The sequence below is a fragment of the Meleagris gallopavo genome, chromosome 5 (genome assembly GCF_000146605.3).
Source record: "Meleagris gallopavo isolate NT-WF06-2002-E0010 breed Aviagen turkey brand Nicholas breeding stock chromosome 5, Turkey_5.1, whole genome shotgun sequence".
NCBI lineage: Eukaryota > Metazoa > Chordata > Aves > Galliformes > Phasianidae > Meleagris > Meleagris gallopavo.
This window is the reverse complement of record NC_015015.2, coordinates 36,667,798-36,682,877: the sequence shown is the minus strand read 5'-3', so window position 1 is coordinate 36,682,877 and position 15,080 is coordinate 36,667,798. Positions and strand designations below refer to the sequence as shown.

Below are 15,080 nucleotides of genomic sequence, written 5' to 3'. Positions count from 1 at the left end.
TGGTGGCGGGGCTGTACCGAGCCGCCGAGCAGGGCGAAGGGGTGAGTGGGGCCGGTGTCGCCCCCGAGGCCGTCCGGTGGCGGCCGGGCCAGAGGCTGAGGCGGCGGCTGCCCTTGTGTCTTGCAGGAGAACGGCCGCTGCACCACCAAGCTGGAGAGCATGGGCTTCCGCGTCGGGCAGGGGCTGATCGAGAGGTGGGTGTGAAGGGTAGTTCTGCAATTGGCTACCGCGAGATTTCCCCTTCCTAAGGGCCTCTCAGCCCTTGGATCTTCCGTCTCCCGGTGCCTCGCTGCGCAGTCTCGGGTTGTGTGGAGAATCCCGAGCTCCCAATGTCACGTTATCATAGAATCACTAAAGTTGGAAAGGACCATGAAGAGCATCCAGTCCAACCATCAGCCCAGTAACCATGCCCCTCTGTGCCACATCCACACGGTTCTTGAACACTTCCAGGGATGCTGATTCTCCCACCTCCCTGGACAGCCCATTCCAATGCACTACCACTATGTAGGTTAGTTGTTTTTCCTAATATCCAGCCTGAACCTCCCCTGGCATAACTTAAAGCCATCACCTCTCATCCTGAATCGCTGTTACCTGAGACAAGAGTTGATCAAAGGGACTCAAAGACCATCAGGGAGAATACAGGGGAGAACTGTGAAGAAGGAAGGCACTTTTCAGAAGTGAAGTTTGGTGTGTTTGTTCCTACGTGTTTGGCTTTTTTTTTGGTTGATATTTTCAATATTCGAAGGAGCCCTTCCAAACAGTACTATATATGAGAGCTCTATGTTAAGATATCTTTATGTACTTCAGCTGTCTTTGATGATCGTATAGTTGAAACTCATTTATTCTTACCATAGTGCTGCAAATATTAAGATAAAACTATGTTACTCAACTTATATACATGGTGAAAGCTGAGTGTTGCTAGCATGATAGCTGGAACATTGATCTCTGTAACGTTCTCAAAAGTCATGTTGTACAGTACCATTTTTTTGGTATTATTTTGTATTTTTCAGCTTAATTAGTCAAGTTGTTGCATATACATTTGTTATTGACATATTTCTCACTTGTCTTTTAGGTTTACAAAAGATACAGCCAGGTTCAAGGATGAATTAGATATTATGAAGTTCATTTGCAAAGATTTTTGGACAACTGTATTCAAAAAACAAATAGACAACCTAAGGACTAATCATCAGGTACTAATGCTCTAGAATACAATTTAAGTTAGAAAATCAGTAACACTATTTTGTGTTATATGTGGATTTTTTTGTTTGTCTTCATTTAGGATATATTACCTGGGAAGAAACCCAGAAAGAATGTTCTTAGTTTTTGTTTTTTTTAAAAAAAGCAGTTTTTAGAAGTCCGTGTTGGCGCAGATTTTGAGAATAGAATTTAGTAACTGCTTATGATGTATTTCTTGCCACCCTCTTTGAAAAGACTAAATGTTTTCAATTTCATACGCAGTGTTGTGGAATTACAAACTGACAGGACAGTAATGCTTACAGTTTATTAAGACTCACACAGGAACTTTTTCATGAATCTCAATGTATTTTAGTAGAAAACTAGTGTGAGAAATTACATTGCTGCCTTAAAATTTATTTAAATAGAATGTTTGTCTTGAAGTCATTTTTTATTTGGAAAAAGATTTACAGTTTTCAGCAGTCAAGACACTTAGTTGCACCCTACTGAACATAATTCTATACGAAACAGCTGAAAAACTTCCTAAAGTTTGCTTGTTGATGATGTTGCTTGGTAGAATTCTGATTACATTTCATTAGAAACTCAATTAAAAGCTTTTTTTTTTTTTTAAACAGGGTATTTATGTTCTTCAAGACAACAAATTTCGACTCTTGACACAAATGTCTGCAGGAAAGCAGTATTTAGAACATGCACCAAAGGTACCCTTCTTGGGATCTATGAATTTGATTGGAATCATCTTGGTCTATTAATAATAACTTGAAATTTTGTAGTTGAATGGACACAAACCCACCAAAAGGGAAGCTAAAATTTAGTCTCCAAAAACTGATTTTCAGAAATGCACCTTGTTTGAGAACAGTTTATTTGGTCTGTGTTTCAAGAAACAGTCATAGTGATTTTTGAAATGTTGTTACACTTCAGCTACTTGATGGTGGGAGCTGTACTGACTGCAAGTGGAAAATCATTGAGCTGATGTATTTTGTGTGCAGTTCAGGAAGAAACTTCTGCCACTGTCACAGTACACTGATGAACAATAACAAAACCTCCATAGTTTTACATTGTCAAAGTGATAAGTCTTCAGTTCTTCAGTATTTTGCAACAGGCTTCACCCTTGAAACTTCTTTAAAATGTAACTTTATGTTTAGTATTTAGCATTTACCTGTGGACTAATCAGAGGGGGCCTATCGAATTTGGGAATAAAGAGTATTGTAACAGCTGAAGTTTCATCAATGCCTGCATGTAAGTACTTCTCAAGGATACTCCTCTATTAGCTCATTTGATAACTTTAGTCACCAACTTCACTGTGCTTTACTGTTATAAAATACTGACAGTGAACCTCCATGACATTAAAGTGGAAAGCTACATTAAAAACTTGTATTTCCATTTGGAGGCATCAGATGCAAAAGGGTGTACATCCAGAACTCCACTGCAGTAATTGAAGATAAAAATGGCTATTTATGTGCTCTTTGTTTATAGAAGTCAGTAAAAAAGGTAGTAAGTGAAGGCCATTGTAACTACATAAGCTGATTAAGATGGAGCTAAATATTTCCATGAGCTTTGAACAAGAAAACTGCTGTAATGTGGGCCAACGATCAACTAAAAAAAAGGTGAATGTGTTCCATTGGAGTTAGATTTAAATGCTAAATTTAAATCGTGGCTAGATTCTCACAATTAAACCATACGATTTCTAAGGAATGTTTCAATGTCTTAACAAAAAAATGTCTTAAAAAGAAAGTAACTACTTGGAGTAATAAATCTGAAGTTGATGCTTTGACCTGACTTTGCATTCTCTTTGCAGGTAAATTCCAGGTGATGATACAGAAAATGTAGAGCATGTTCAAATCCGGGTATCTACCTTAAAAATCCTCTGTCTATGGTTTTGGTATTTTGGTTTGGCTTTGTATGTAGCGTGTAAATTATAGCACTGTGCAGCACAATTCCAAGGTATATAATAAATATTTGTTAAAATAATGCTGTTCTTGTATCTTGGTATGAAATTAATTCCGTACCAAGGTATTAATGTCTGTCATGGTAAAACTGTCCTCTCAAAAGTTTCCAACAAAAGATTTATAGTACTAAATCAAACAATAGGCAGATTTTAAGAACAGAGTAAAGTCACAATGAAGACTCAGTTGGTATAATAAACAAATGTGTTTTGTGTCACCTAAGAAATGAGGCAGCAACTTTCCATTATTCTGAGGAAACAATTATTGCATAAATCAGCAGTCTTAATTAACAGCATTCAGTGGAATATAGAAATGATATGAGCGGATAAAGATAACTTATTTCTACAAAAATAAAGGTATATCCTATGCCTCTAAAATTAATGGTTGTTTGTTTTTGCATCAGAAGAATTGTACAGCTAAGGACATCTACAACCAGCAAAGGCAATTTGCTTTAGTTTATTATGCATAAATTCAGTGTTAGTTTTTTTTTTGTTTAATTGCTAGCTAAACTCAGTTCTGTAATGAGTGTGTGCAGCAAGATGATTAGGTCAGCAAGAAGCTATATAGACATCAGCAAGACCCTAGAGGAGATTGGGGGTTGCTGGATACTACCTGTAACAACATTTGTGTAACAATATGTATCTTGCTTTTGGTAAGCATGAAAAACATCTCGTTTAAACTTGTAACAAGTTTTACTGCAAGACTTTTCTATTGGCAGGGTCAAGTCTTACACTTTCAGAAATGTGAGAACGTCCTGTGATTGCAACTCAGTTTCTACTTTGAGACCAGCAAATAACTGGCTAGATGTAAAAAATAATGCACTAGAACAACATTTTTGTCTGTTTTAACCATCTTGTGTTGGAATAAATGTTTGTTGTCCAAGTGCATGGACAACTTTTATCTCCTAGAGTAGATAAAAGTAACCATGGTGCTTGGAGCTCTGTAGGGATCAGATGTATGACTCAAAACACTGAGCACTTACACTGGTAGGTTACAGGAAGGTTGTGGTGGTTGTCCACCTGCACAATTCAAGCTTCTCTGAAATTGTAAGGTTAGAGAATTAGCTGATCACTATTTTTCTTGAGTGCATTTTGTGGGTGCTTCAGTTGCCAACTCATGCTGTTTTTTAGATGCTGTTATTAAAGGGACTGACTTGCACTGCACCTCACAGATGGACACTTCAGTGACGCCCACACAACTTGGTAGGCCATTTTGTAATTTCCTTCTCTAAAATTAAAACTGGAGTAGTTTATTTCATTTTCACTTGACAGTTAAAATTACTGTTCCACATAAAGAAGTGCTAATAATTCTAAGTTACACTATGGGCTTAATCATTAACTCATGCTTAATGATATGTCTTTTTTAAATAGTGAGGAATTGACATCTGCTTCCTGTACAGTGTGAAATTCAATATTGTCTATCAGTCTGCTGTTACCAGCAGAAATCAGAGTTCCTTTAAACTGGATTTTCAACTGCTGAAGATAACTAAAACCCAATAGAATCACCTACATACAAAGCAGACACCAATATTCTTGGCAAAGCACTCCCTGTTCAATATGTTCAATCAAATATGTGAGCTAACATATTTGTCAAGATATTATACAGAAAATAAATTTCCCCTTTTTATTTAATAAATGCTTCTGTTAAAGAGTACTGAATACAGCTGTGCCTTTTCCCCTGGTTTCTGCCACTGTTTACTATAAAGTAGCAAATATTATTACTCAGGAAATCTATGCACTACCTCCTTTTATGTTTTGGTAAGATAATTGTTTCAGTAATTCACTGGCTATGGTTGTACTGTTTAGCAGTATTTAAGCTCAGGAACTATTTCCTGAAAAAACACTGGATCCCAGTTGTGTAGGCTTCTGAAGTAAGGGAGTTGTTAAGTACTATGAAAAATGAGAAAAGCCACAATGTTTAAGAACACTTTAAAGGACATTTTAGTTTTATTAAAAAAAGACCTCAAGGGTTGTGTATTAGATAAGGAACAGTCATCTGTGACATCTCCTTAAACTTGGAAGTCTTTACCTAATGGCAGCATCCGCAGGATTACTCCGATGGTAAAAATTTATAATGAAGAATCTATTACACTAAGACAGTTGCTTGAGAGATAATGACAGAATTCATGGACCATTTTATAATGAGGATACTGGAGAGTAATACCTTCATGCTAAAGATCAGCTTAAGTTATTCACAGCTGTCCCAAATGAATTATGTTGAGGGTGCTCTGAAGAAGTCGTATTGTACTTTACAGAAAGACACTGCACGCTTCAGACCTGTACACTGTTTGTACTATGGCAACAGAAAGTGGTTCTCTCAGAAAAGTCTAGGAGGGTTCATCAGCTAAATCACGTTGATCAAAGTATCTAGGGGAGAGAAGTGGAATACAGTAAGAAAACTAATGCAACACACTCCTTTGCTCTGAGTTGTTAGACCATTTGCTTTCCAGGTTTAATTTAGTATTTCTATCATATTTATAGCTTCATGTTTGAGGGGGTTCACCAGAGAAAACCAATGTGTTTCCTTTGTTTTAGCCTTAGGTTTGTCTTAAGTCCTGGTAACTAAGTATGTCTGCTACATATATCCAGACTACTTGGATTGACTTTCACTTTAAAGGAATCTATATCAGCACAAGGATAATCACACTTATTCTGGACATACTCTGCTATTTTATATCTGTAGTTTGCATTACCTGCTAACTAAGCAGATTAACAGGTTCAGAGCTGAAACTTGCTCTTCATTCTTGTTCTCCTGAAAGAGAAACAAATCCCAGAACAGTTTTTCTGTTAACCATATCCACTAGAAAAAAGTTACCTGCCATGTTACATGTTGTAGTCTTCCTCTCATTCTCCCGCAGACTTCAAATGTAAAAAAATAACTTATCAAGAATTTAAGAGCTGAAAAGTCATTTTCGTGATAATTTATGAAGTTGAAACAGTCCTTTGCACAATGTTAAATTAAATCTTACCTCTAGTACTCTCACTTCTGAGCACCGCCTTGCCAGCTGTCGAATAAGGGAGTGAGCTTCAGGTAACAAAGGTTTTTCAAGGCATGCTAACAGAGCATAAAACCATCTACCCTGTGTGGATTGAAATAGTGAGTTTTTAATTATGGGCACTTCTTTGAAATTTTAAGAATGTAAGAAAAACATGTTACATGTAGTAGGCCTTGAGCACAGGTCTCATAGCAAAATTTCATTTAAGTGCCATTGCCAGAATGGAAAAATTTGATGGGCCAGATTAGAGAATTTACAGGCATAGAATTTTATGCCTGTAAATAAGCTTCTTGTGAGCATGCTCCTCGATTTCCTGCCTTTTTTTTTTTAAAGTTTCTTCTACTAATCTAAGGGAAGCACTATTCGAGCAATATCTAAAGAATATTACATAATTATTATTTTTTAACTTCATAAACCATTGAAAAATATTCTAAATAATGAATATATTAAGTCAGATCTTTGTGGAAGTAATGCTGTTACATCAGCCTTGGGATTTACCCCACTGCAAAAACACGTCCTTTGTTTTTTACTTACTGAACATTGTAATATTATAAACATCACTTTTGCTACCAGTCTAACTTATTAATTCCAGTGCCTAGTATCTTTCATGATGGGATTTAACTGAACAGTGTGCACATCCTCTGCAGCATATTGGTCACTAAAAGGTCAGAACAGAAAAGGCTTTTAAGCAACTCAAAAAAACCAAGAAGCTGTATTTAGTATTGTGGAAGTAAGTTTTCATTACTCATTTATTTTGTGGTACATAGCTAGTTAATCTAGCTGTGGCCTAACTTCATGCTAATGTACTCCATCAGTCTCAATTTTATACCAGATTGGATCTGTTTCCACACTAACATAGATCAGATAGTCAGTGCTGCACATGAAAAGATTAAATGTATCTCTTTTAGCAGAATACCATGCATGTCCAAACTAAAACAGATATGTTGGCAAATACAGCCTGTAGCTCACTGACTTCAAAGCTTCTGTACTCTGGCTCTCTTCTCTCTCCAGCACTCTTCCGACCTCGCAGATTAAGTTATTGTGGACAGCAAATGAAATGGAGGAGTTTAAACAGTACCTGAAAGATCTCTATCTGTTGTTTTGTAATTACCCTTTCAAAAAGTTCTGTGTATGTTCCAATCTAGCATCTACTCAGGTGATTTTTGAGAACTGAATACAGTACATGTATCTAGAGAACTAGTTGCAAACTAAAATAATTTCACAGAAAACAGGGCATAATGTACCCCTTATTTGATGTGCTCACATGCAAGTAGTTAGAAAAAAAATTACCAGTTCTGGAGTAAATTTTCTCTCTCCAAACCAGCTTATCAGGTATTCTAAGACACTGGTTACTGTGGCCTTCAAAAGAGAAACAAAGACACAATGCAGTATCTGCAAAGTTTTGTTTTGCTGTCCCTCTACCCAAAGGATTACAATACATGAAAAGCAAACATGATTTTTGTCTTTAAATATGGACATGTTTCCACTCAACTGTACTTCTATATGGCATTTAGTTCAGGTGGAGATTACATGTAAGTGTAAAGTACATGCTAAAGCATATCATGGAAAAAAAGCTTTTTAAAAAACTAAGAGCTTTATATAAAGCAACTTTCTGTGTTAACAAGATGCTACAGATAGATAACAAAAAAAGACATCATACTGACTATTTCTATATAAGAATGACCAGTGAGAAATGTAGTAAACATTGTTCTTGTTAGTCTTGCAATGCAAGTTGAAGGACTGCGCTTAAAAGACTTAAAATGATAACTTACTGTAAGCCCCTAAAAGAGGCACTCAAACATTAGAATGTTCTATAAAGAAATTATGAGGAGAAAATATGCTAACATTTAGTTACCGTAAATGTTTGCTGGTATAACTGTTTGTAGTTAAAGGTGAGAACATTTTTTCCTTGTAAGTGTACATTGAATAGCAGTTGGAATAAACAATCACCTTAGCACAGAAAAATAGGTAAGACTTATGCAACTGATGGAACACAGGAAGTACCAGCTTTTGCTGGTACTTCACTATGCTGTCCTAAGACGTAGGCTTAAGATGTAGGCTTACCTGATTCATTCTGCTTACAATACTTAGCAAAGGAGGAAAGCCAACCTAGAAAAAGTCAAGTTGGAAAACGCAGAAACATCACAAACACCTTTTTTTCTAAGTTAGAACTTACTAACATTTGATCAGAACATCTGTAATACAACGAGAAAACTGTAATTATTTTGAATTCTGTTCCGAGCTTTGACATCTATTAAAAACAACAAAACAATATTCAAGTAACTTCAAGATAAGGTCTAGCCAAATTTGGTATCAAATAGCATTGCCTTTGTTTTTACTTGTAAAACAGGGGTGTTTTTTTTAAAAAAAGCTGCAGTGAAGGGCATTTTTATAGAGCAGCATGTACAAGGACAGGAAGCACCTTCACAAAACACTGAACCAGACTATGGGTGAAATTCTCCATTCTGTTCCAGCAGTGAATTAGTGTGTTCTAGCTAGGAGCAGATGAGGGAACTTCCCCAATTTTTTGGCTGAACTAATAGACTTGTTCTCTGTTTCACTCAGTTTCAACTTAAAAGAGAAGAGAAATGGGTCTTACTGAGCTCACCAGACAGCTTGCTTCATATTAAGCGTAACGTGGTAATAAACAGTAGCATTGTTTCTGGCAGCTATTTGTGAAAATAACAGCTGAAGATTAGTCCTTTTATACTCACCTTTATGTAATCAACTCCTAGATTTTCATTATCAGATTCTGCATCTATTTCTGCATATACTCTTTCACCCAGGCAGAACTTCTTCCAACCTTCTTCATCCTCTAACTTGGGCTGAAATAAATAGAAATAAATGAAAAAACTGAAATATGGCTATCTTGAAGACAAAAAAAAACAAACAGACATGATAGTTGAATTACTGCTGTAATTCAAGCAGTTGAATTACACTGTAAAGCAAGATTAACCACAAATTTAATGACTAGGAAAAACACATAACTGTTATGAATTCTACTCACCATGTTAACATTACTGTCCAAATCCTGCGACCGCCAGTGATTCCTGTGCTTGTTCAGGCTCTGAATAATTAAAGCCAAATCAGTTTTAACTTTACAGTTATTAGATCCTAGCCATAATCTTATCTTCTTAAAAAAGGAACTTCTGAAATCAGTAAAGACATTCCTGAGTACATATTCCTCTAGCCTCTTAGTATAAATATAACTGTTATTTATAGTGGGTTTTTGGAGATAATATTAAAGCCAAAGGAATTTTAAAGTCTACTGCATAAAGCTTTAAGTTTAAATAGTAAGTTTTACTAGTCTTAAAATCCTTCTTTATGCTTGCTGTAACAAGAAAAAAACAATTGGGTTTGGCAAAAAAGCAAACATAAGACCAATACCATGTTTCCAACAGTGCTCTGTATCTCTATACAGTGCCTATTGTGAAAGACAGCAGGCTTACTTCCCTAAAACATTTCTTTTGACAGGAATGCCACGTAAGACAAATTGGTCTCCATGACAATTTCCTATTGAAAGTATAAGCTTTTGTAATGGAAATATTTTTCCCTCTATATAATCAGTGAATATAAAGATGTTATAATTATGAAATAAACAAGAGAGTTTGGCTAAGCAGGTTATAATAACAAAAAGAGAATAGATAGAATGCTTACCCCGTCCTAAGCTTGCTGCAAAACTCCAGAGGAGGGATCTCCAGAAGAGATCCTTCCCTCTGGCAGTCAGCTCTTAAATAGGTCTAGGAGAGGTGGAGCCAGGCTCCACCTCTTTCAGCAGCACAGGTGAATTGCCTTCACCTGTGCTCCCGTGGCTGACTCATTGCTTGCCTCAGGTGGTCAATCAGATGTTCAGGCTATGATTCAGCAGTTCCCATACACCCTCATTCAATTTTTACTCTAACAGTAAAATTAACCACTAAAAAAAAAAAAAAAGTGCTGCAATTAACGCTAGTTGATACATAATGTATTGACAAGTGACTTTTGATGCTCTTTTCCCTTAACTATCTCCACCTTCGCTGCTTTATCTTCCCCAAAAAATAGAGTAAATGAGCTCATACTAAGCTCAATACCACAGCAGCTTCAGTACAATTGATTATACTTCAGTGTATTCAGGTATTTTTACAATGCAATACCAGTACATTATAAGCATGCCTTCAGCAGTACTGGAGCTGTAAAATATCTTCATATGCACCCTGTTTGAATAGTGCACAGAGAGACACTGTTCAGCTCTGCATTTCTTTTCTGTAAAAGCAAGGTACAAGTGTGGTAGGAAAGTCTATGCTAACACTGCATCCGCACAAATCTATTTTAGCAAATCAGTATTTCTGACAATAATGGCTCCCACTAATACCCACAGGACCCTAAATGGACTGTGTTTTACATATATGAATCTCATGGTGGGTAGGAATTCACTTGTTCTATAGCTCTACAGAACAATGTAGAATACTGTTGGTTTTAGTGTCACTGTGTAAAATCAAAGTGATTTTTGTCCTTCCTCAAGTATTCTCTGTATCATTCAGTGTAAATACTGCCAGATATTTTTGCTTTATTTTTATTTAACATGACTCTCAGGAAGGAGATTTAAGAAGATTTCAGAAGTTTTAAAAGCCTCACAGTATTTTTTTTATTATTATTTTTTTTTAAGAAATTCAAATAGTTAACTAGCAACATCTTATCAAAATGTTATGACTTTATGGTAGAAAAGATATGTTTGTCCCCCCTAAAGCACAGATGTACAAGTTAAAACACCCCCCCACTTCCCATCACACAAAGAATTTTCTACCTGACGAACAGATGAGAAATTGGCCACTTGCTGCTGCTGCCACTTGAGTGTTGGAGAATATCCTTCTGGAGCAGGCTGACATCCAGAAATCTAAGGAAATACTGGTAATAATTATAATGTATAAAAAGCTTTATAAAAATAATCCTTAAAGAACAAGAGAATTAGTAAATAACTACCAGCAGATAAAAATAGAAGTAGTCAATTTAAAAAAGGTAATTTCCTGACAACTAATTTAACAGTTGGTCTAGACAAAATTTCTCCTGCTTGATAGTGTACGTACACAAAGAAGGAAAATTCAATATGCAGCGTGTGCTGTTGAAGAACCTTTTAAGGTCATCTTTTTAGCACCTGTTCTGCCTTAACTTCCCTGTTAATAAAGGAGAATGCTCTTTCCTTAGCTTCGACAGGTGCTGTTAATAGTAGGAGTTCTTTTTGCTCAGATAGTAAGTTGGGGAAGACAGTAAAAAAAAAAAATCTTTTAGGAAATTAACTGACAATTAAGTAGATATAACCTCTTCAGAGATTAGCATGAAAGAATTACAGTACAGAAAAATCTTTCTACAAATGTTTAAGAATGCTGTTATGAAGAAGTGAGACAAATGAATAGAACAGCCACAAGGTACATGGTCATGTCAATACTAGAAGCTTTAGCATAGCAATCTAACAGGGAGATTATACAGTTTTCATGGAAGAAAGACAAAATTGGGCACTTGAAATATTTGGAAGTAAATTAAAAAAAAAAAGCAATGTGACAACAGAAAAATCCACTTGTAAGTGGAAATCCCAATAAGAGGTTCCACCAGGAAGTGAAGAAATGGTGCTGGCATTTAATCTTACGTTAGCTATACTTACTGCTCTTACTGACTTATACAAGATATATTTTTGAATCTAGATACAGATATTGCTTTCTTCTAAAGCTTATGTACGTTTTATGATAGACTTGTAAAATTTAGCTCAGCATTTGATTCCTTCAGGCAGAAAAAGTCTGCTGTGTGTCAGTTAGTAGGGGTATGACTGATTTAAACTGATCAGCTACAAAGACTGCTTATTATCCAGAAATTCAACGGGCATTTCTTCAAACCCTGAAGTTTCATTTATTTCATTAAGCGCTTTAAGATCCAGCAAACTGCTGTTTTAGTTATGCTCACGACTCCCCCATCTTTCCTGCTGCTTGTTTCTTAAAGCAAAAGGCATAAAGCAGCCCAAACTTACTGCAATGTTTACCGTCTGCTTCTTTCTTAGTTTCTTGGGGTCTATTTGTGCCACGACCACATCTGGGCATCGCGCTGCTTCAATCCTACAAAACAAAATCAAACTGCTGTATTGCAATGGGCGGTTATAGGCTGAATACGGCACCTGCGGAAATCTTCACTTAAGCAAAAAACAATTGACTCTGCAGGCAATTCTTACAGAAAGTCTGACTTCAGAATTACCAAGTATTCCCTCTTCATACAAGTGCACCGGCGCCCTTGAAGCTCGTACGCTCCTAAGTTGCCTTGACAAGTGAGGCTGCGCATCCCAAAGCGACATCCTGGGACGCTACTGGCCACACGGAGCCCAAAACCGGACCGCCGTCTCTTCGAACAGAGCTCCAGCACAGGGGCGCGGGGCTCGCCGGGGAATAACGGGCCCCTCGGGCAAACGCAGCGAGAAACGCGCAGCCCCGACGGAGCCCGACCGGCCCGCCGCCAGCCCCCAGCCCGCCACTCACTGGACGCGCCTCAGGTACTCTTGCGGCGTCCGGGGCGGCACGGTGGGGTCGAAGTCGTCGGGTAGGTCATAGTCTCCAACAGGCAGCAGCCGCGGCATCAGCTCCTCCACAGTCGACTCCATCGCCCCGCCGGCCGCAGCGGCCAGCACGCCTGCTCTCGCGAGAGACGCGACCTCGCGCAGGCGGAGCGCCGCCGGCGCCGTGACCGGGCGTTACGGCCCTTGCGAGGGCTGTGGGCTGTTTCGCCGGGCGGTGGGGGTGGCCGTGATGCCGGGGAACTGGCCAAAGCGACAGCCCCATTCCTGAGCTGGACGGGAGCCCTGATAACCACATTTAGGCCCTACGTCATTCTCACGTACCTTAGCTTTTGCAAGTGGTTCTTCACAACTCACTCGTTGATAACACTGCCTATTCCTCCTGAGCACGGGCAGTAATAATGCTTATCCCTTCCTTGACACGTCTAGAGATCTGTGGTGAAAATTAATTGTCTAAAGTGCTATAAATCCAGGTGTAGAACTGGAAGTGTTTGGCTGAGATTTCATTTTGTTTCTGTATAGGTTTATCTAAATAGTAATGGACTGGATCCCAAATCAAAATCAAAGCAGCAGTAGCACTGAGCTGGGTTACTTCTCAGATAAAAAGCAGAGGGACGATGCTGTAATTGTTGAAATTGTGTAAATTGTCTCTTACCAAACTCCTGTATATTATTGTTTCTTAGTAGTTCTGAACAGCGTGCTAAATCAGTATGCTAAATGCAGCCCATACGGCAGAACAGTGTAACTCTAAATTGTTCTCGGGTTTGTTCTTTATTTTTCCATAAGACTGTATTTTAGCAGCTCCAAACAAACGTCAGCCCTAACTCCTCCTCTCTGCTGACTTTTGTTTGCTTTAAGGTGTTTCCAAATCCACCTACGTGTAACAAGGAGTCCGGATCTCACATCCTGGTTGAGTGCGACAGCTGCAGCCATTGCTTGAAATAAGTCCTGCTAACCCAAAGCTGCAGTGATGCCTCTGGGAAGGCTGATCAACAGACAAAGCAAAAATGCTGGTGAGTAAAACTGTGAAAAGTTATCTTATAAAACTTTGGTAATATTCAGAAGTTTTTTTTTTCTATTTGTCTGGAGTCAAGAACTATGAACAGAAAGAGATTCCAGAAATAAAATGTATTTTCTCTACTGGGACATGTTTTTCTGGAACTTTTGATTTATACAGTTTAAGCCAAATAACTTTTAAAAATGATTGCAGGTAGTCTTCCAGCAAAGTTGTCACAAATTTTACCAATGATGTCAGTGCAACAGCTGGTCAATGTAATTCAATGGAAGAAGAGGAAAAAGAATCTGGAACACAGTATCATACCTGTTTCTCAACTGCATAGCCATTGCAGAAGAGTACTTTTCCAAAGAAAAGGTAAGCTGCTACCTGTGGGCATGCACTCCTGCCTAAGAAAGTCTGAGACATCAACTGAAAATTCTTTATTAAGAAAAATAGTATTACAACCTAATAATGGAAGATAATGGCACATTTTCTCTTAGTATGTAAATACGGTGTTATCACCTGGTCTTCTGTACAGTGTTAGTGTTATTGCCTCTCTTTGCTTCTCTTGGTTTGCACCCTTGTAGCATCTGCAAGATTTTTCTTGAAGCTTAGAACACTGGATTGTCATTATGTAATGAAATTTAACTGTGCTAACAACTCATTAGGAGAGTATTTGAGTACTTCTGGAAATACAACACTGAATTACTTTCTGTGCATCTGTTTGAAGTTCACCAAAAGGTTTTCATTTCATTTTTTTACGGAGAAAGCTTTATGTCCTTGACTCTCTGCAGCTGAATACTTCCCCAGCTGGCAGTGGGATTCAAGGGCAGTGAAGATTAAAGTCCTCCCTTTAAGATGTGCTTTTGTTTACTTGCTTATGTTTGTAGATTAAGGAAAGCTGGCAAACAATACTGAAGATAATAATGGTATAGAACCCAGAAAAACAGCCAAAAAAAAAAAAAAAGACAAAACCTGAATTGTACATTCAGGGCTACATAAAAATTTCTCTGAAGATATTAAATAAATATGCATTATACGTTAAAGTATTTCTAAATCTGTGATACAACACTATCTCAAGCTGAAAGCCACCACAAATATGATATCAATCTATTATTTTCCCCACGAAGCCTGAGAAAACACGTAAACACGAGGAGGCGAAGCTCCCTCTAGTGGCCGCAGCCCGTCATTTCCCAAACACCGCTGGGAGGAAGATCGAGCTTTTTAGAAGAAAGCTCAAAGTCGAAAGGCAAAAAGCGGACAAGCAAACACGAGCCCCTGCGGACGGTAAGGCAGAGAGCGGCCGCACGGTCTGTCTCACGCCGGGTACATCGCTGCCTGCTGCTAAGGGGTGTGTCAGCCCGGTCACGGCGAGGCCCGCCCGCAGCGGGGTAAAGCGTGGAGCGGCGGCGCTCAGCCCGC

At 38.1% G+C, this 15,080-nt stretch overlaps 3 protein-coding genes across 4 annotated transcripts in view; 2 read left to right on the top strand and 1 right to left on the bottom strand.

Annotated features, from left to right (window-relative positions):
* The first annotated feature begins 6 nt into the window (after window positions 1–6).
* On the top strand, window positions 7–4,772 carry TRAPPC6B (trafficking protein particle complex 6B). The gene is made up of 6 exons (XM_010711753.3): window positions 7–41; window positions 127–194; window positions 1,073–1,190; window positions 1,809–1,892; window positions 2,337–2,430; window positions 2,990–4,772. Exons 2-6 carry the CDS (start codon window positions 160–162, stop codon window positions 3,019–3,021), a joined length of 363 nt encoding a protein of 120 aa, XP_010710055.2. The 5' UTR covers window positions 7–41; window positions 127–159; the 3' UTR covers window positions 3,022–4,772.
* A 281-nt stretch (window positions 4,773–5,053) lies between these two features.
* On the bottom strand, window positions 5,054–12,799 carry GEMIN2 (gem nuclear organelle associated protein 2). Of its 2 annotated transcripts, none has more exons than XR_793718.3 (10): window positions 12,627–12,799; window positions 12,128–12,212; window positions 10,916–11,005; window positions 9,140–9,199; window positions 8,847–8,957; window positions 8,197–8,241; window positions 7,423–7,491; window positions 6,106–6,216; window positions 5,830–5,995; window positions 5,054–5,503 (listed from the first exon to the last, which is right to left on the bottom strand). XR_793718.3 is itself a non-coding variant. In XM_010711704.3 (10 exons), the coding sequence occupies exons 1-10, from the start codon at window positions 12,746–12,748 to the stop codon at window positions 5,464–5,466; spliced, it is 792 nt and encodes a 263-aa protein (XP_010710006.1). In that variant the 5' UTR covers window positions 12,749–12,796; the 3' UTR covers window positions 5,054–5,463. The 2 variants fall into 2 exon arrangements, 1 of the variants encoding a protein (XP_010710006.1); XM_010711704.3 differs by having other exon boundaries at window positions 5,830–5,888; window positions 12,627–12,796.
* A 2,004-nt stretch (window positions 12,800–14,803) lies between these two features.
* The window catches only part of SEC23A (Sec23 homolog A, COPII coat complex component), a 25,670-nt gene continuing 25,393 nt past the window's right edge, over window positions 14,804–15,080 (top strand). The window contains exon 1 of the mRNA XM_003206591.4: window positions 14,804–14,945. The gene's annotated coding sequence lies outside the window, so the exon portion shown is untranslated. The remainder of the gene's footprint in view (window positions 14,946–15,080) is intronic.